Source organism: Chamaea fasciata, unplaced genomic scaffold, assembly GCF_029207755.1.
Source record: "Chamaea fasciata isolate MVZ Bird 193981 ecotype frontalis unplaced genomic scaffold, bChaFas1.0.hap1 SCAF_1, whole genome shotgun sequence".
Taxonomy (NCBI): domain Eukaryota; kingdom Metazoa; phylum Chordata; class Aves; order Passeriformes; family Sylviidae; genus Chamaea; species Chamaea fasciata.
The window spans coordinates 86,522,887-86,541,969 of NW_027094086.1; the positions used below are offsets into that span (position 1 = coordinate 86,522,887).

The 19,083-nt window shown below is 44.2% G+C and overlaps 1 protein-coding gene across 4 annotated transcripts in view; it reads left to right on the forward strand.

Annotated features, from left to right (window-relative positions):
* The window catches only part of RREB1 (ras responsive element binding protein 1), a 122,577-nt gene extending 113,613 nt beyond the window's left edge, over positions 1-8,964 (forward strand). For 3 of the 4 annotated variants that reach the window (XM_066187704.1, XM_066187714.1, XM_066187723.1), the window contains exons 11-12: positions 2,323-3,066; positions 5,191-8,964. In XM_066187704.1, the coding sequence (XP_066043801.1) occupies positions 2,323-3,066; positions 5,191-5,696 (1,250 nt within the window). In that variant the 3' untranslated portion in view covers positions 5,697-8,964. The remainder of the gene's footprint in view (positions 1-2,322; positions 3,067-5,190) is intronic. The other variant, XM_066187731.1, reaches the window with a different exon arrangement.
* The last annotated feature ends 10,119 nt before the right edge of the window (positions 8,965-19,083 follow it).

Genomic DNA, 19,083 nt, shown 5'->3' on the forward strand with positions numbered 1-19,083 from the left:
GAACATCGCTTACCTGTGGACCACCTGTGCCTTGAAGTGTTTCCTCTTGTGCACCAGAAAATGTAGTTGCAGACCACGCATGCAAGAACAGAGTGACAGCTGGGAAGAGGCTCAGGGCACAGAGGAGAGTAAAGAAAGAGATAGAGTTCAAGTACAATTCCCTGAAGAACGAGTATACTGTAAGAAAAAAATATATATTTCTCGAAATACTAGAAGCAGAAGAAGAATAATTTACAGAAAAATTGGAAAATCATGGGTGATTTATGACATTGAACATCAAAGTTGGAAATTGTGTATTGAGAGTTTTAAGACATACTGGTTTTGGCTTGCTTTTACCTTGAGTGCCACCCATGGGTATTCTCCTCACTCACTTTGCTTCTGATGTTTCACATTGAAAAAAGCTGAATAAACTCCTTCTGCATCCACTATTGGATGTTTGGTCAATAAAGAGTTACAGAACATCTCTGGGTATGATTAAGGGGAGCTTTTTCCCATCTTGGTTTCCTTGTGCTCTTCACTCATCTCCATCCTAACAGAGCTCACATGGTTTCCTGCCCCTCTCCCTAATGAACCCCCTCTGTGCTGTGCTGGCAGCCTTTCTTTGGCCTAGCACACATCCCATCAGGGGAGCATTTCCTGACCTCGCAGTGGAGGAGACAGGGCAGCCCACATCTGCTTTCAGATGTCCCCATCCTCACATTCTGTAGTCTTACGCACTGATTAGGGCTTGCTTGCGTGTTTTAACGGGCAGATAATTAGATGAGCAATGAACTTTGTGTAATCCACTGTCTGTGTAAACAGATCTGTTTTGATTAAAAGGTGAGATTGCTTTTTGTGGTAGGTCACTTCTCTCCCCTTACGCTCCCCCAAGAAAACGTGTATCATGAATTGTGCTCTATTAAGTAATTGTTGGCTATCACCAGAAACACTGCTACACTTTGACATTTGTTTAGTGGCCATTTATTATCACTAGTGAGAGGAGATGGGGCCAGTGCAAATCATGTTGCAAGACTACCTTCAAACTAGTAAGTGCCTGAGAACCATCTTCTTATCTTCTGTTTTTACTCCTTTCTTTGGAAAAAAGCGCCTGTAATAGCAAAACTAGGCAGTTTGGAGACAAGCACATGTTGTAGTGTGTCAAACAGAGAACTTGCACTGCTCTTCTAGAGTTTCTAAATCCCTGTAGTTACTCAGCAGCTATCATTCTTGTAGATGAACGTTGAAATGCCGGGTGGGTTGTGGGCTCCCTTTGCTGCTTGCTGTCAAAAAGAAGGAGGCGGGGTAGAGGACTTACAGGAAGGTTTCAGCTTTCAGAAAGCACGACTTGCAAAGTTTGTGTCCTGGAACAATTCCTGGGAAGGTGGCACGGGGGATGCAGTTTCATACTGTGCACCAGCAGCAGCTTTGGCCTCCAGAGCCAGACCAGCTTATTTTTTATTTACAAATACACTAGTTGTGTAGAGCTTGGAAGGAGTACAGCTCCAGCCTTCTGTTCTCCTTAAGCACCTTACCTGTTTCAGTTTTTTGGACATATGTTACATCTTCAGCAACATTAATGCTGCACACAGGTGAGTAAGCAAAGGACACCATTAAGGACCACATCTTAGGTAATTTCTGTCTTCTTGTGGGTTAACTGTGAAACAGCAAGGCCTGTTACTGTCCCTTGGCTTTATGTTTTGATTCCAAGTGGCTTATCAGAGACTCAGGTGTGGACAAACCTCCACATCTTCCACTTTTATGGTGTATACCCAACTTTTTAAGCCAACTTCTGTGCTACTGTCTGCACTAACTATTCACATTTAGTTGTATCAGGTGGTTGCATGAGGCCTTTCCATTTCCTTGGAAAAACATTTCCTGCTACACAAAAATTAGTTTGATAAGTATGCGGGTTGTATATTTCAATCCATGTTCATGTTTTTCATACACAAGTTTATTAGTAATACATCCATGTGTCTCTGGAATGGTGTATTTGTGATAGGGATCTCAGCTCTTCTTTGGTGTCTCAGCATTCTCTGGAACCATTGTGTTCTCTGGTTAAAAAAAATTATATTAAAAAATTACTTTAAGAAGCTGCTGAGATAGTGAGTCTGTTTTGGAAAAGAAAGCATTTTGTGAAAGAGTTTGTATCATCTTGTTTATATTGTTCTGTGGCGTTTTGATCACTTCAGCTGTAAGTTACTGGCCTGGGTCACAGACAGGAGAAACAGATGTTGGGATGCTTGACCAGAAGCAATGCTCCTGGGTCTGTGTGCAGGCTCACTGCTGGTAGTTGGGAATCATCAGGGAGCATCCCACTGAAAGTTTCTCTGTGTTTCCTTGCAGAGAGCCAGGCAGATGCAGAGACACTAGCTACAGGAAACAAAGTCTTGAACCTGAGCTACGGCGAGAAGGAGCAGTCAGAGGAAAAGACAGAGCTACCAGAGAGTGAGTGCAGCCCCAAGGAGGAGCAGAAGGCTGACTCCCTTCTGGCAGAAGAGGATGCTGAAGAAAAAGTGGATGGATATGAAGAGGGCCCTGAGGAAGATTCTGTAAGTAACAAAAGTCTTGACCTCAATTTTGCCAGCAAATTAATGGACTTCAAGCTGGCAGAGAGTGACCAGTGTGCAGGCAGCAGTTCTCAGACTGAAAGGAAACATGCCTGTGACATTTGTGGCAAAACCTTCAAGTTTGCTGGCACTCTTAGCCGTCACAAAAAAGCCCACATTCGTGAGGACAGAAAGGATGAAAGGAGCAGTGAGGATGAAAGCAAAAGCATTCAGGATGATGCAGGAGTTCCCTCGATGCAGGACTCTGGTCTTGAGCAGGAAGAGTCTCCGTTGGACTTGAAGGTAGTGGAGTCTCCTGTGGACTTTGAGGCAACAGGAAAGGAAAATGAAGAGAGCGAAAGCATCTCTGAGGGGGAAGGCACAGAGAGAAAGTCCACTGAGAAGAGCAGTGATGACAAACCAAAGACTGATGGGGCTAAGAGTACTGCAAAAGCAGACAAAAGAAAGAAAGTCTGTACTGTGTGCAACAAGCGTTTCTGGTCTCTGCAAGATCTGACGCGACATATGCGGTCTCATACAGGTAAGAGGAGGCTTGAGGGCAGAACAGACCATGAGGTGTCCCAGCAGACTGAAGTGTCTGCTCTGGAGGTGCACGATGGCTGCTGGCACTTGAGGCTTTTAGTCCTGAAGGTATCTATGAGGTGTCTTCTCTGCCCCAGTCCCCCATGCTGTATATAAAGCCTGTGGGGGCAGCAAGAATTGCAGTCACTGCCTTATTTTCAACTCCCAAACTGTTTATCCTCGTGACGGCTTGCAGAGTTCAGAGTGAGGGCAAGTGTGGAGATCCCTGGCCAGCTTCTGACTCCCTTTTTACCATGTGTGTGTGGCTTTACTACTTCTTCCCAATATTTTGACCAGCAGTGGAGAAACTGTCAGGGTATCATGAGACTTCACCTCTGAGTCAGAGTTTAGAGAGAGAGAGAGAGAGAGGATCTGGTTTTGTCTGATGATCTGAGCCTAATATTGGTTACATGCTGATGATGTGTGTGACCTGCTGCTTGGGTGGAAGGCAGAGATACAGTGGGCAGTTGGGCAGGGAAGGTGGAACACACGTAGTGAAACACTTTCCCAGTGACTTGACTGGGCAGTGGGATTGCTTTATTTGATAGGCAGATTGCATCAGTGCCTTGCAAATGAGATGAAGCCATGAACCAGCTCAAAGGTGAATTAATCATTCATCCTTATTAATTATGTATTTTACCTGCAAGCAAGCTGCTCTGACGTGGGAAAACTGGTGCATTTTGACATTTTGTGTCTTTTGAAGGTTCTCACTGCTGAAGACCAGACCTTTGCCATTAACAAAATATTTGTGCTGTAATTGACAGTGACACCATAGAGTAATGCCTTAACTAGACTTCAGCTCTTCTAAATCACAAATACTCACCTATTGAGTGCAAAACTCATCTGTTTTCTTCTGCCATTGAGCCACAAGTGAAACGGGACAAGTCCCATTTTAATGCCTATTGCCATACAAGTGCAGAAGCTTCAGGGAAATGCTGATACCTAAAGTACTGAGCTTTACCCCCAAACAGTGTGTACCCATGGACATTTCCATACTCTCTGTTTGAATTGTTTTCATTGCATGCTGGGTTACTGTGGGCTTTATCAGTATGGGGTTTTTTTCCTGTTTATTTCTCTTTCTTATTTGACACTTGAAGGATGTTTTAACGTAGAATATGTGTGGAATAGGAACTTGGCACAGTGCTTTCTTCAAATTCATAAATGTAACTATGACCTACCCCCACTGTCAGATCAATGTATTTTCAGCTGAGGATTTTGCACCGATGCTGTGGGTTGACTCTTCTCCTTGTCTTCTTCCCACTTGTTCAATGATATTGACAAAATACTGTCAGGTTGCACATTGCTTATACTTCAGTTTTAACGTGTGAGGTTTTTTAAAGATACCTGTAAGGTTTGGGGATTTGTTTACTCAGAAGAACATCATTTGGGACACACTGAGGTATGCACAAAACCTCTGCCTGCCTACTGTGTGTCTCATTGTGATGTTCATTGGCACAAGATGGTGTCTTGATGGAATTGCAGCATTGAAGAGACTTCAAGAGGCACAGATGGAAAGGGAGGACAGGTTGGGGTGGGACCTTTAGTTCTTCAGGTCAGATAGCACCTTGGGGCAGTGTGCATGGTTCATATTTTGGGAGAATTTTGTCTGTGGGGCTGCGGTTGCTCTGTTTTTCAATGAGTTCCTGCTTAGGAAAGTATTTTCTCTCTCCACATGTGTCTGGGGTTGACCTGCAGCAGGGAGCCCACGTGATGGGCTTGTTTCATAAAGGCTTTCAGGTTCCAGAGATTGACTGTAAACTTTCTCCAGAAAAGTTGCTGACTAAATTAGGCAGGATGCTGGTGAGCACCTGGTGCTTACAGACTTTCTCCCTCCTTAGTGCAGGGCGTTGCCAAGCTTGTAGACACTTAGTTTTGGTGGTCGATTTGTGCTGTAGGCATTTACGTGTATTCCTACTTGCACTCCATCAGCTAGTTTGCTAGTACAGAAGCAAAAAACCTGCGTAAATGTGATGTTTGATGTAGAACTGAATTTCCAAAGTGCAGAGTGTTTCATGCTGCTTGAAATAAGAGGGAGGCGCATGTGTGACCTCACAGCTGACTTTGTGTTGTAATTCTCTTCCAGGTGAGAGACCTTACAAGTGTCAAACCTGCGAACGGACCTTCACTCTGAAGCACAGCCTGGTCCGTCACCAGCGCATCCACCAGAAAGTCAAAAATGCCCGAAACCACGGGAAGGAGAGCGACAAGGAGGAGACACAGTCGAGGTGTGGAGAAGACAGTGAGAATGAGTCCAGCCACAGCGGCGCCAACCCCATCTCTGAAAGCGAGTGTGACTCCGCGGGGGGCGTCAGTAGCCATTCCTCCCTCCTGGGGAGCCGGAACGAGCCCCTGGCCAGCGTGGTCCTGGACTCCCCCTGCGGAGAGGAGAGGAGCGGCGCCTGCCTGGCAGAGCCCACCAAGAGCGCGCAGAAACAGATGGCAAAAGACCAGGAACCGCGAGGCAGCTCCGAGCACGAGAGGCCTTCAGGTTTCATCCATGACTTGCTGGAGATGCACAACACGCCGTCTCCCATGAATCACATCCTGGCCTCTGCAGACAGCGCGCCTCAGCTCTTGGGGGTGGAATGACTTGCTAGGAGGTTGGACCCGTCTCAGCAGGCAAACTGAAGCCAGCAGAGCAAGGTTTCTGGAGTCTGGTTTTGGAAGAGCGACCTTACAGCTACGGGGAGAGAATGGCAGACTGGACGTGGTGCCATATGCCTTTCAGTATAATAATGCAAGAGACTACAGTATATACTGATTTGAGTGCCTTACTACTTTATTAGATCTTTTGGTATTATAGATTTTTTCAAAAATGATTTTAATATTTTAAAGAATTATTTGGAGAGGACCCTTTTTCATTTAAGCATTAATGTTACCTTTTGTATTGGTGTGCGTGAGCTTGTTCTTGTATATCTGTGATAGTCGCTGTGTTTGTTCTCTGAGCTGGAAATGGGGCAGTGGGGTGGGAGGCCCTTGGATACCATAGCCAATAACTGGAAGAAAAATGATGTGAATTTCATATGAAATAGTCAGAGGAGATGCAGAGGAGACGTTGATTTATTTTTTTTTCTCAGTAGATGTTCTTGCATTTGCCACATGGTGGAGCATTAAGCCTGTTCCAGGCCTGAACAACGTGGCAGTTGAAGGTGTTCTAAGTGGTTCAAGCCAAAAGCAGAAAACAGAAATGAATATCAACCTCATACTTGTTTCCACTTTTCAGCATTAGAAGTGGTCTTCTAAATCCTAGGGGTTTTTTCTGGCCGTCACGGACTGAGCGTGTATACAGAGAAGAGTTACATAGCAACGTAACCTATGGAAATTATGCACCCGCTGTTACATATGTTTGATTTGCTTCAGTATATTATTATTATTATTATTATTATATTATTTTATAAATCCATCAGTTTGCTTGTCTCTGCAGTCAGCAGAAGCCAATGGGCAATATTTGCCCACGGAGATGCAAAGCGCAGCTTGGATCCCGTCTCGGAGTGTTCTTGACTCATCGCTTTCACCAGCTCCTCCTCCTCCTCCACCTCCTGTTGTTGCAGCTCTTCTACTGTACTTTACATGAACCCCTTCCTCCGACCGAGCGGAGCGTCCCGCGGAGGCCAGCGAGGCATCGCGGCGGGTGGGCGTGGGTGCCACAGCCCCGGGCGCGAGAGAGGCGCTGCGAGTGCCGCCGTCACCTCGCTGCCGCCGCCTCGGTGACAGCCCGCGTCACTCACAGAGCAAAGTGATCCCGTCTTCCAGTGGAAAGCAAGAGAGAAATGCGAGCCTTTACCCTCGTCTTGCTTCTGTCGTGTTCTAAGAGCAAGAAAATACTACTGGTAATGAAACTACAGATATACGACATGGTAAAAATAAAGAAAATAAATTAAAAAAAAAACAAACCAAAAAAACCAAAAAAACTTAAAAAAAAAAAGAAAAAAGAAATTCTTCCTGAGATTTTGGGGTTGATGCTTGAAGACTTGAGGTGTGTGTCTAAATTTCATATCAGTAATTTAACCCCTTTAATGCTGGCAGCTGGAATTTCTCCGTATGGCTCCTGTTGCCGGCAACAGGTGACGCTCCAGCCACCAATATTGAAGGGGTTAAACGAAATGTATCCTACTGTAGCTGCGCATTTTTAGGAGTGCCCAGCGTTTTTGTTGTCCTTGTCATTGTCGTTATTGTTGTTTGTTAATTGTCCTTCAGTCATGACCTCTGGGACAGACAGAGCCATAATAGCATTGCCGGAGCCTCACTGTGCTATTCCACCACTGCAGCCCCCAGCCCAGCCCGCACTGTGACCCTCCCTCCTTCCCACCGCAGAATCGCTTTTCCTGCTCTCACCAGACATGGAGGAAGTGGGCCTCGGACCCAGTCTATATTATATAATATATATATCTATATATATATCTATATATTAAAAATTCTCGGAAAAAATTTCTGGAGACTGAAATCTCACTGTCCAGAATTCAAAGGAAGAGAAACGTTCTTGAGTAATATTCTTGCAAATAGAGTAAGAAAAAATGGTTGAGGTATATGTGATTTCTATTTTTTTGTGTTTTGTTCTGTTTTTTTTTTAATTTTTAAATAGGGATGTTTGAACCAGTTCAGAAATAAAGCTAACGCCAGATATAGATAAATCAATCACAACCAATGATTCATTTGAAACTCTACCCAGGTGCATTCTACTTAATTAAAACCAGTTCACGCATCCCTTAAATTGTTATTACTATTATAATTATAATAATAATTATTATTATTATTTGGGGTATTTTTTGGTTTTTGTAATTTTTTTGTTTGTTTATTTTGGGGTTGTTGTTTTGTTTTGGGTTTTTTTGTTGTTTTGGGTTTTTTTTGTTGGTTTTTTTTTGTTGGTTTTTTTTTTTTTTTTTGCAGCTCTCCACACTAAACTGCGCAATACTGTGGGGGAGAAGCCATTACTAAACTATATGCTGCAGAACAATGTAGCAAGTAATTAATTCCCAGCAGCCTGCCGGGACATCTGCTAGCAATAATCACTATTGATTTAAAGCTTTATTTAGCCTTTATCTATATCCTAGTAGAGTATAAGGTCTTGCCACATTTTATTGACATTTTTATTAGTTGAGTTTGACTGAGAACTGTTGCTGTTGTTGGGGTTTTTTTTGTTTCCCTTCCTCCCCCAATATTAAACTGTGAAATTTATAATGTGTTTAAACTATGGGTGAATCTTAGGCTTTAGTTTGCATGTTCAGCTAATTTGTCTCTATACGATTTTCGTTTGAATCTTTTTATTTTTTTTCCTCTCTCAGGGCTTTTACAAAAAACAAAAAAAACAAAAAGAAAACAAAAAGAAAACAACAAAAAAATCTTCTAAAATTCTTTTGCCTGAGTTGCAATGGACTTAACATGGAGATAATTCAATCACTACATTAAGCACTTGACTGTGAAAGCGCAAAAAAGAAAAAATAAAGGAAAAAGAAAAAAAAAGAGAGAACCTTGTTTGAGGCTGTTGTGAAATAACTTTAGGGGGCTATGTGACAGTCTGATTCCATTTTCAGAATGATTCATCTTCTCTTTCCTCTCTGTGTGTCTCCTTTCTCTCTCTTCTCTCTCCACGAAGGAAGTTTAATCCTAGTGATTTCATCCCATGCAGGAAACAGTAATAAATGTGTAGAATTCATATTTTTCTAAAGGGAACTTAAACTGCTGCTACGAATTGTGTACAAGACTGGTTTATGCCACATGAACAGAGAATCACACATTGTTTTGGTACTTTTATTCCTCTTTTTTTTCAGTTGTACAGTACTTCCAAATTCAAATAAAAAGTAAAACTTGTTCTGTATCAAACCATCTAAGCAATAAAATGTTATATTTAAAAATTATAGGTTATGAAATGGGCGTGGCTCTTCTTGTGGGTTTGTGGTGACTTGTTCTCAGACTTAGCTCTGCTGGAGGACGACGTGCAAGCTGGCGTTTATCTGTGCCAGTGAATCACTGTTTCTCTCCCTTGGGTTGATCTGAGTTTGAGCTGGAGATGATTGCAGCACTCTGAAAACTAGAGTTCAGACCACTGTTTGCTGGTTGCCAGGCCCCTTTGAACCACTGCTTGTCTTCCACTGCAGTTCCTCAAAGCAGCAACTCAAGACAGTAGAAAAGCATTGGTTTTCTTGCATAGGCAGGGTCAGAATTCTCTTTTTTATTTAATGGTAGGCCCGTGGTCACGTTGGTGAGCATCCTCTCAGCATGTAGTGTACCAGTCACTTTTATTAAAAAAATTAGGTAGGTTTCTGTTGCCATAGTTTTCTTCCTGCATAAATGTTTATGGCTGCAAACGAAGTCTTCAGAATGTATTCAAAAGCCACATGCATGTGTCAAAGACAAATCCTTTGAGCTTGTCAGAGCTGCCTTAGCTGCATTTTATATGCCTTCCTATACATAAAATGCATTTCACAGGACAGTGAGCCAAAGAATCATCTGAGTTGTGTATCCAGCTCTGGAGGCCAGGGAATTGCAGTGAAGCTGAAGCATCTACATCTTCCTAAGTCCTGCTGCGGTGGTGCTTTCTGGCAAAGAAGTGAACCAGGTTCAGAATGAGAGACAGACTTGGGGAGTGAACTGCTGCTGCTTTCCTCCCTCAAGCCTCCTGCACCTTCCTGATGGAGGTCAAAACTCCTCAGAACACGGTCTGCTGAGGACCTTGGTCCCTCACCCCCAGAGAGGGACAGGTTAAAACAGAAGCAGTCAGCCAGCCAGCCCAGCCCCAAACCGAGGATAGCTGATAAAGTGGGACTCTGAAAGCTCTCTGGGTGAGCTCATGAGGTGGAAACATCCTTTCTGAGGGAGGAAACCTGCAGAATATAATTTTCCCTCTTCCACCCACTGACCTGAATCGCCTCTCCTCTCGTGAGACTGATGGGAAGCTCGTGTCCAAGTGGCCCGGGGACCTGTCAGGAGGTGTAAAATCAAATAGGGTGAGTTTATGTGGCTAGGAAGTGACAGTCACTAATAACTTACAAAACAGATGACTTAGAAAGTACTTGGTTCTTGGCCATGGAAGGGTTTTATGGCTGTGCCCAGCCCTTTTCTCCTTCTACCTCAATTTGACAGTGACTATTGCTGAGTTGGGAATTCCCCTGCTCTTCCTGCCTTGGACAGGGTGACACCCTGCAGGCCAGCCGACCTTCGCTCCTTGCTGGCATTTCCCTTTCCCTCTTCCTGTCTCAACTCCTTCCCATACTAACAACCCATGGCAGCGATAGCTGGAGCTGGCCTGGAAGACCAGGTTAGCAGAGATGGGGAGGTGGTGGTGGTGTCTCTGTGTGCCTTCACCAACCTGCTGCTTCCTTGCCTCATTCCCTAAAGCTTTTTTCCCACCTTGGCAAGGGTGAAGCTGAGCTTAATTCCTGATATGGACAGGGGGAGTGGCACAGCCCCTCTGTGAGTCACTGCTGTGGATCTCCCACAGCAGTGCTTCAGGCATGGAGGCCACATGCTTGCCCAGAGTATTAAAGTTTGGGGAAGACCCAAGTCCTCTGGCACCACAGGGATGCCTTGACAGCGAGGGGCACCAGGAAAGTGGTTTTTTTTCTGAAGTGTGGAGTGTGAAGCTGTGGGGATGGGGAGGAGATAGCAGGACTGGGTGAAAACTGGTTGTCCAAAGCAGAACATGGAGCCTGGTTGGAGTGTCTTGCATTTTTGCTGCTACTGAAATGCAAACAAGTAAAGAGAAAGGAATAGAGTTGCTTGCTTTTCATTATGCAGCTGTCTCAAAGTAGCCAGCATTTGTGAGATGGGAGGGCTGTACACCTACACCCAGCTCTTCAGAAAGTGAGTGCACTGAGAAATGATTTGCTATTGACACTTAGCAGTGTTTTGGGCTGTCCTGTTGGAAAAAGGTTTTCTCCAACAAAATGAGTCACAATTCAACTAGCAAAGGCAGCAAGGGGCTAAAGTTTACTTGAAACATTTCCTTCTTCATAAGTCTCCAGTTTGGGGAATCATACATGCCATTTTCTTTCAGCATTTCTATAGTTATGGTGGGATTGAAAATGTCACTTTTGGAAACCCTGAAGTTTAGGGTAATCTGCAAAAGGGAGATTCAAGACACCAGCACAGAATAACCAGCACTTTCTGTACGTCAGAGAGGCACCATTTTCATCACCCGTTCTGACAATGCAAAAAAAGAAAAGGACGGAGAATTGCATTGGATTCAATTGGAACATCTCTTAACTGCTGGACTATGGGAAAAGGGGCCATGCCAGCACTTCCCAAAACCTGCGTACTGGAGTAGCCAGCATCAGGGAGGGAGGTGAGTAAAACCTGTACAAGGCACCAGCATCTTCAGGCGTTGTGGGTCAGCTGAGCCCTCCAGCTGAGGAGGAGCTGCATTAAAGCTCTTTCCCCCTTTCATCCCCTTCCTCGGCAGGAATTACTGTGCAGGGGAGAGACTGCACCCGCACTGCAACAGCCAAAGGAGCAATGAGGGAGATGCTGGGATTTGGGCTCCAATCTGTTTGGAAATAAAGGAATTGACTTAGATTTTGCAAACCTCCATGTCAGGGAGGAGCTAGATGTTCCATGAAAAATGGTCTGAGGTTGGGAAGGGGGAAGAGTGTGTATGAGGAAAGGTCTAACTGTTAGTGGGATGGCATGATGTGCACACATATCTGCATCCTAGATTGTGTGATGTCTGAGCTGGGGATGTGATGGGTCACCTGGCTGTGTGTGCTCTGCAGGCTGGAAAACACCACATCACTGCAGTGATTCCTGGAGTCCTGGGTGTGCTCTCCAGTTCCTGGGTTTGGCCACCAGCCCCACACTGGAGCTGCCCTCCTTGCTCCATGTCCTCATGTCCACACTCAGGGAACAGGGGAAACAAACATCCAGGAGCATACTGTTGTCCCCATCTGGAAACTGGTGACTGCTGGTACCTGCAGATTTGCTGGTGGATCAAAGGATTTCCCTAGTCTTGGGCAGTTAGTGCCATGCTGGATCACAGGATTAGAAAAACTGGAAACAACCCCAAAATGACAGGAGGAATAGCACAGCTGGGGTTCCTGAGCCAACAGCTCTGCTGAGGGTATGTATGGTCACAGTTCGTTCCTCTGGTTTTGAAGGACATTAAGAGGAATAGTGGTTTGTTCATGGAGCCCCTGCTAGAGCCTGAAGTGTCTCCTGCAGGTGCAGGGTCTTGCACTCAGCAAATTCAGACCTCTTGGCATTTCTCAACACAGCCTCCAGGGTGTCCTTCCTTGTCCCCTCAGCTGAGAATTGTGTTCTTGCAATGCAGTTTCAGGGAATGCATTTTTAGGTGATCTAAACTCTTCTCACCAGTCCTGAAAGGATGATTTTTGCCAATTAAGCCCAAGGTGTTTCTCCCACAGGATGAGGTGGTGTCAGACACAGAAGGTGTGTGCCCTTGGCCCTATGACAAGTTAGGGACTCACTTGTCCAGTGGTGTGCATGTATTTCTTGGGAACTATTAGAGGACTGGAGGGAAGGGCAGGGGGAGAACAGCACAGGGAGGAGGGCTCTGGGACAGAATTATTTGGTGATTTTAGGATTTGTCACCAGCTGCACCACTACAAAAGGTGCAGAAACTGCAAGAGCACCACCCCTGTGGGCTGCCAGGCCTCATCAGTGGCCTCACCTGGGCAGGGAGGCCTATTTAAAGCAAGGGGAGGGGTGAAGGTTGGGCTGTGGGTAAGGAGAAAGTTGTTTTTAAGTAACATCAAGTTCTGTATTGTAAAATGATGTTTATGAGGCTGTTTCTTCCAGAAGGATTTTTTTTGTTTTGGTTTGGTTTTGTTTTTCAAAAAGGACCCAGTTAGTACCTGGGAGAAAAAGGGTGGAGAGGCAGAGGGCAGGCGGCCTGCTCCAAGGCAGCAGTGAAGACACAGACTGCTGGCAGGTCACTGCGCAGAATGGATGCCCAAAAGATACAGGAACATCTACTTTGCTGTTGTTGTATGCAAGTGTCACCCCAGGTAAGTGATATGTGACCTGCACATATGCGCCAGTGGTAATGGGCTGCCTGACAGATGACAAGCTTGACTGATCTCTCTGGGAAGATATAAACCTCCAGGGTATTGCCAGGTAAGGGGCTCTGATGCCTTCATTTCAAGAGGTGCCTGAAATCACCCTGTAGAAGTGAAACTAAATAAAGTTGAGAAGCTTTACTGAGACTTTTCAAAAATTCTAGGATTGCCTACTTTCACTTCTCAAGACCCCTCCCAGAATTTAAAAAAAAAAAATCCTCACAAAAAGGAAGCAGGAGTTTTTCATATATTAAACAATAGTAAGTGGGAAGACTTCTCTGGCTCACCCAACCTTACTGCGTAATGCAGTAGAAAATGTTGTAGCAATCCTCCAACTAATAGGAACTGAAAATAGCTTTCTCCTTTGCTGTGCTTGTTTATTTCTCTTGTGCCAGATCTGTCTCTTGTTTGGCAGGGAAAACTGCCAGGAGTGTATGAGGAAACTCTGGACGATGGGTGTTTGGGATACGCTGTTGTGAAAGCACTTGAACTTCTCTAGAGCCTTTCAGCAGAGGGGTTGTGAAGCAGTTTATGAACATCAGTTAATGGGAGGCAGTAAATAAGAGGGATCTGCTGGAGAAAAGGCTTTTCATCATGAAAGGCCTGATCTGTTTTCACAATCTCTCAGGCAGAGGTTAATGCGGTGAAGGCCAGCGCTGCTGTGGGCTGACTTTCCGTCTGTAATTTTTAGCCTGTAACCACACGTGGAGCACGGCCCTGCTGCTCGTAAAAATGTGCCAAGGTTGGGACAGAATGTCAGCCAAGAGGGGCCAGTGGCTCCACGACAGGGCCTGACCTGAGCACTGGGGTATGTGGAACAGCAGAAATAAATGCTCCTGTGAACGTGTGTGCTCAGGACTGTGGGCTCCTGCCCTCAGACACAGAGTTGTATTTGGGTAACAAAAGCAGTTGGTGTGTTAGCCTTTCCTCCCATCTCCTGTTATCTCATCCTGCAGAGAATGACAGCCTAGGTTTGTTGTTTTCAATGAGCAGCATCTGGCTTCCAAGGAATCTGCACCCAAAATAAGTATCTGTACTTTATTTGGGGTGATGGCAGTGCTAGCTGTGAGATGCAGGCTGCCTTTGACCAATACTCCTCCCAAGTTTTTGCAACTCAAGCTTGGGAAGGGGAAACTGATGGACAAAACCTGGCTGCAAACAGAGGCTGTAATCTTTGCCATTGCTGTTTAATTCTACCAAAGCACAGCCCTACTTGATGCATGGTGCTTCCGGGCAGCAGCTGGGGAGGAGGCAGCACATGGGTGTGTTCTCTCATGTCCAACTGCATGCGCTGCTGCTGAATGGGATCCAGCACTCCTAGATTTGCACACTTTGCCAGAAAAGTCCTTTTTTTGTGACAGGACATTTAACATCATTTAATATGCTGCCTTCAAGATGCCTGCAAGACTAAAGCTTTACAGCCTCCAAGGTTACATGCATCAGGTCCACAATACTCCACAGCCAGGGAAAATCGAAGAATCAACCTGCCTGCATACATACAGCACTCAGTGAAGTCTGCACCACAATAGTGAGTCTGATCTTTGATCTTGTGTCTACATCACTCTCTGTCAGTATCTTGGAGCTGAAACCACAGAGGCTGCCTAGCATAACTACCCAAGACCCAGAACTCACTAGAAAATGAGCCAGAGCTGTAGGTGAGGGAAAGGGAGGGATCTGGAGAAGTGAGCAACCTGGGCACCCCATGGTAATACATTCTGGAACAGGATGCAGAGCCACATGCTGCCTTTAATGCATTTGGTTATTACTTTTTGTGAACACACCTCTTCGGCAGTTTTTAACTTGTTCTGAACCATAAGAGTCTCTTTAGCAGCTGCAAAACACCTGCTTAAAAATTAAGGTACCTAATTTGAACAATACTTAATTAAAAGTGATAACATCTTCTCCACCAGTTCCTTCAGGCAGTGTTTTACTGAACTGCAGCTGAGGGATGTTTTGCAGTTTGTCAGCAGCTCCTTGGTGGCCTGTACTTATTCCCCACTGCAGTGCATCAGTGACATCTGGCTCCATTCAGTTCTGGGGATGATGGTCCCTGGGGATTGCCAGTGAAAGGAAAGGAGTAACCACAAGGAATGCTGCAGCTCACTAAAGGAACAGTAAATGACACCCAGCGAGATGCTTTGCCCAGGAGCAGGAGTTCAGCCTCAGGAGAACCTTGAGGGAATGTCTTGCCCTGCATGAGCACGAAGAGAAACTACTGAGTGATTGTTCCAGCTGCACGACTGTGACTGAAGCCTCGTTCTTCATCCTTGGTGTACCTTCAGCTGGGGTGGTGGTAATGGAATGCTGCAGAACTGCAATCTGCCAGGCTACTACAGTGCTGGAAAGGTCCCTGAGTAGTGTGTTTTCTAAAATACAAACTAAATCCTGCTGCTTTTTTTTTCTTTCCTGTGGTGCCTAAGAACGAGATGTGCTTCCTGCTTTCCAACTTGCTTTATAGCAGCAACAAGTTAGGATTAGTTGGGCAAAATGTCATTTCCAGCTGTGAGAAGTAGTTTCATGCTCTGTGAACGAACCACTATTAACAACCAACCAAGCAATAACCAAGCCTTAAATACTGGCTCTAAGGAAAATATGACACACTTCCAAATCAAGTGTTTTAGGGTATTTGAACTTGCTTCTAAATATAACCTGTTATTTTGGTGGCAATGTTTGCCATACCATGCTCAACAGTAATCAGATGCTATTTGAATTCCAGCTTTTCCTTTCTAATGGAAACTTGCAGGGTATTTTAACTGCCCTCCTTGCTGTGTAGACTCCTGATGAAAACAGGGTGTTTGTTCATTCTTTCACACTTGAAAACATATGGGTGGAAAACTTGCCAGCTGAGTCTGGGATCAAGTCCACACTGCTTGCTTCTTCAGGGCTGTAGATCCAGGCTCTGCCAAGGGAGTTCCTTCAGTGTTCTGAACAGGATGGGCTCTTTGATTCAGCTTGCATGGAAAAGCTGAATGGGAACCTATCTGTCTGTGTCTGAATGTGGTCAAGGTGCACATGGGATTAAGAGATCCAATTCAATTTGACTTCTAAGGAAAACCGGCTGTGGAGCCAAACACCAGGTGCCAGAGTCAGTGTGTCACTGTAAGCTCTACCTCTGCAATTCCTCTGCCTGACCCTGTAGGTGGCTATAGCCCTGAATTTTTTTGGTGGCAAATACCAGACACCAGCATTTACAGCTTTTCTGAGTTCAAGCTTCACATTTACCAATTATTTTCTGAACAGCACACAGAAGTGCAGGGCTCAGACTTACTTCAGTGGCCAAGATACAGCATAGAACGATTTAGAAAGGCAGACACAGTTGTCTGAGCCCTCCCTTTAGATACTGCACTTTGGGAAGGGGCTAAAGCTCTCTTTGTTATGAGAAGCAGCTGTGACAGGCTTGGGAGATCCCTCAGCTGGCAGAACTGAGAACTGCTGGCTGTAATAATTTCCATCTAGTGAATCCAGGATTTTATCTCTGGGGTTAATACTCTTAAATCACACAAGCTCCACCACTGCAGCCTCATGTATATGGAAAATACAGTTTAGCTCCACCCAGGCCCTGCAGCGCCAGACTGAAACTCCTTTACTAGAACACAGACTGTGGGGTTCTCTTGAAAATCTGTTCAGACCATTGTGAGACCAAGTGTTCTGTTTGCTGTGTGAAAGAGACAGCTCTCAAGTGACAGATTCGTTATGTGAATTTAAGTGACAAAGGGAAAACTCAGTTATGATTTCCACATAGGCTGAGGAGATTGAGAGTGATGAGGAAAGGCAGGTTAAATTTCAGCTTTGCCTCACAGGCTAAGGGACTGGAGTGTTGTAATGCTGGAATTTTACTGTATCTTGGTAACTATAAATTTATAGCCAAGACTAGTTATATGAGGGAACAGAAGAGATAGCCAGACAGATTTCTGGGACCTCATCTTGGTCTTGGTATTTGTTCTTTCTAAGCCAGCTATTGCAACCTATCTATCTTGATCTTTTCAGTCAAAGATGAGACAGGCTTCAAATTCTAAAGATATTTTTGTGTGTTCTGGGACCTAAAAGTACATCAATACATGTGCTTTTAATTGTTTTCTGTCTTTTATCCACAGATACAGTTCACAAATACAGGGGTCCCAGCATCCTTTATTTTTAAGCCTTTTTTGTCGGCTTTTTTCCCCCAAGAAGTCTTACCTTCTTATGTTTGGATGCAGAACACCTGCTGGAACTGCTATTTTCAGAGTTACTGCATGGAATGTGAGGGTTTGCTTGGTCACGCAACAGCATGAACATAAAAACTGTAAGGATTTGGCCTTGTGCTTCAGCAACCTTTAAGCATCTTAACAGATCCTTTTTACAGTGCCTGTGCTTTAACAAGAGGTTATTCTTTCTAGAAATGCAGGGCATTAAGGCTCACTTTTAACCAAACAGGATTCAGGAATTTAATGAACATTTTCCCAGGGCCCTCCCTTAAAGTAATTCCAATCTTAATTATTAGTGCATTGTTTGAAACACCACAGAGTACTTGCTCAATATTATTTCCATTCCAATTACACAGGTAGAAAGGCAGATTTTTAAGAATGGCATGTTTTCACACTTTGCATATTTGCTACTACCAATTGCTTATCAAGGAAAAGGCCTTTTTTTGGTGCCATACTCATGCTTTATTAAAAAAAAAAAAAAGCTACACAATGCTAAGAAAAAAAAAATCAAATATACTTTACAAAAAACCTGCAGCTGTTTTCAAGAGATCTGATCTCACTTACAAATGCAAGTCAGCAGGTAAGAAATTAAATGATAATTTAACACTTCAGTTGCAGTACATCACCTGAACTTAATCATCCAAAACAATCAGTCATTCTTAAATTGACTGTTGATTGCAGATACATAAACAATCATCTGTATCAACTGATTAGAAAAAATCCCTGGGAAAATTTAGAGATAAATGGAAAAATGTCAGGAGAATGTTACTTAGCCCACCTATAAACTTTTGCAGAAACTAAGAGATCTTTCTGGTTTTGCTCTCCTCTGTATGTTAACTGCAACTCCTCTGCATATTTTAGAAATGTCAAAGTGTAAAGCTGCTAAATTCTGGTCAGTGAGGGGATTAAATTAGTACAGTATGGATCTATGTGTACAGCTGCCAACCATCTACACTAGTGCTGTGTCTTACTATCTCCATGGAAGTGTATTGTGCAAGTCTCAAATAACTTCAAAACGCTCTTGAAACAGCCCTTATGTCACTCTATGAGGTAGGTACTGTCCTTCCTTTGGAGAAGAAAAGAGAACAGACTCTCTACTGCTCGGTACATCAAGCACAGTGAAAAACAGGACAACCAGCCTACTTTAGCATGTGACTTCCCTGGATTCAGGGCTCTCACCTGCAATATTATGTTTAGCACCATGCATTCTAGGAATAACCAGTAAATGATACTTTTGATTATACCTTTTCCAAGCTAAGGAAGCTGTTCAGCATAAATGTTTTAGAACAAGCAGAAGCACTGCCATCTCTAGGCTGTTCCACACAGCTCCACAGCCTAAAATTTAATAATTTTGTACGTGGAGAATGAACCTCTGTCATTTAGTCTGACAGCAGCTACTCTTCTTTCTCTGATTGAAGGATAGTGGGGAAAAAAATGAACTGCTGCCAGCAAGCAGACAGCATACAGAGGGCTATAGGTATCACATGCAGTTCAAGGGTAGCCTAAATTAATGCTTTGCTCCCTCTGTAGATGTAAACTCTAAAGCTTTTCCAACTCCAAGTGTAGAATTGTTAGGTCTTCATAATTTTTTGAGTAAGTTAAGGAGCTGTGAGAAGGGAATTCACAGAGGTCCTTCACTCTAAGCCCATAGTTCATTTGCCCTCATGTTAACATCTTTTACTAATAAAGAAACCCTATCCCACATCTTCTTTCACAGTTACCACTCTTCTCAGAACCCCCCAGGAGCAGTTGTGTGGCAGTGTAGTTAAAATGGCTGAGAAC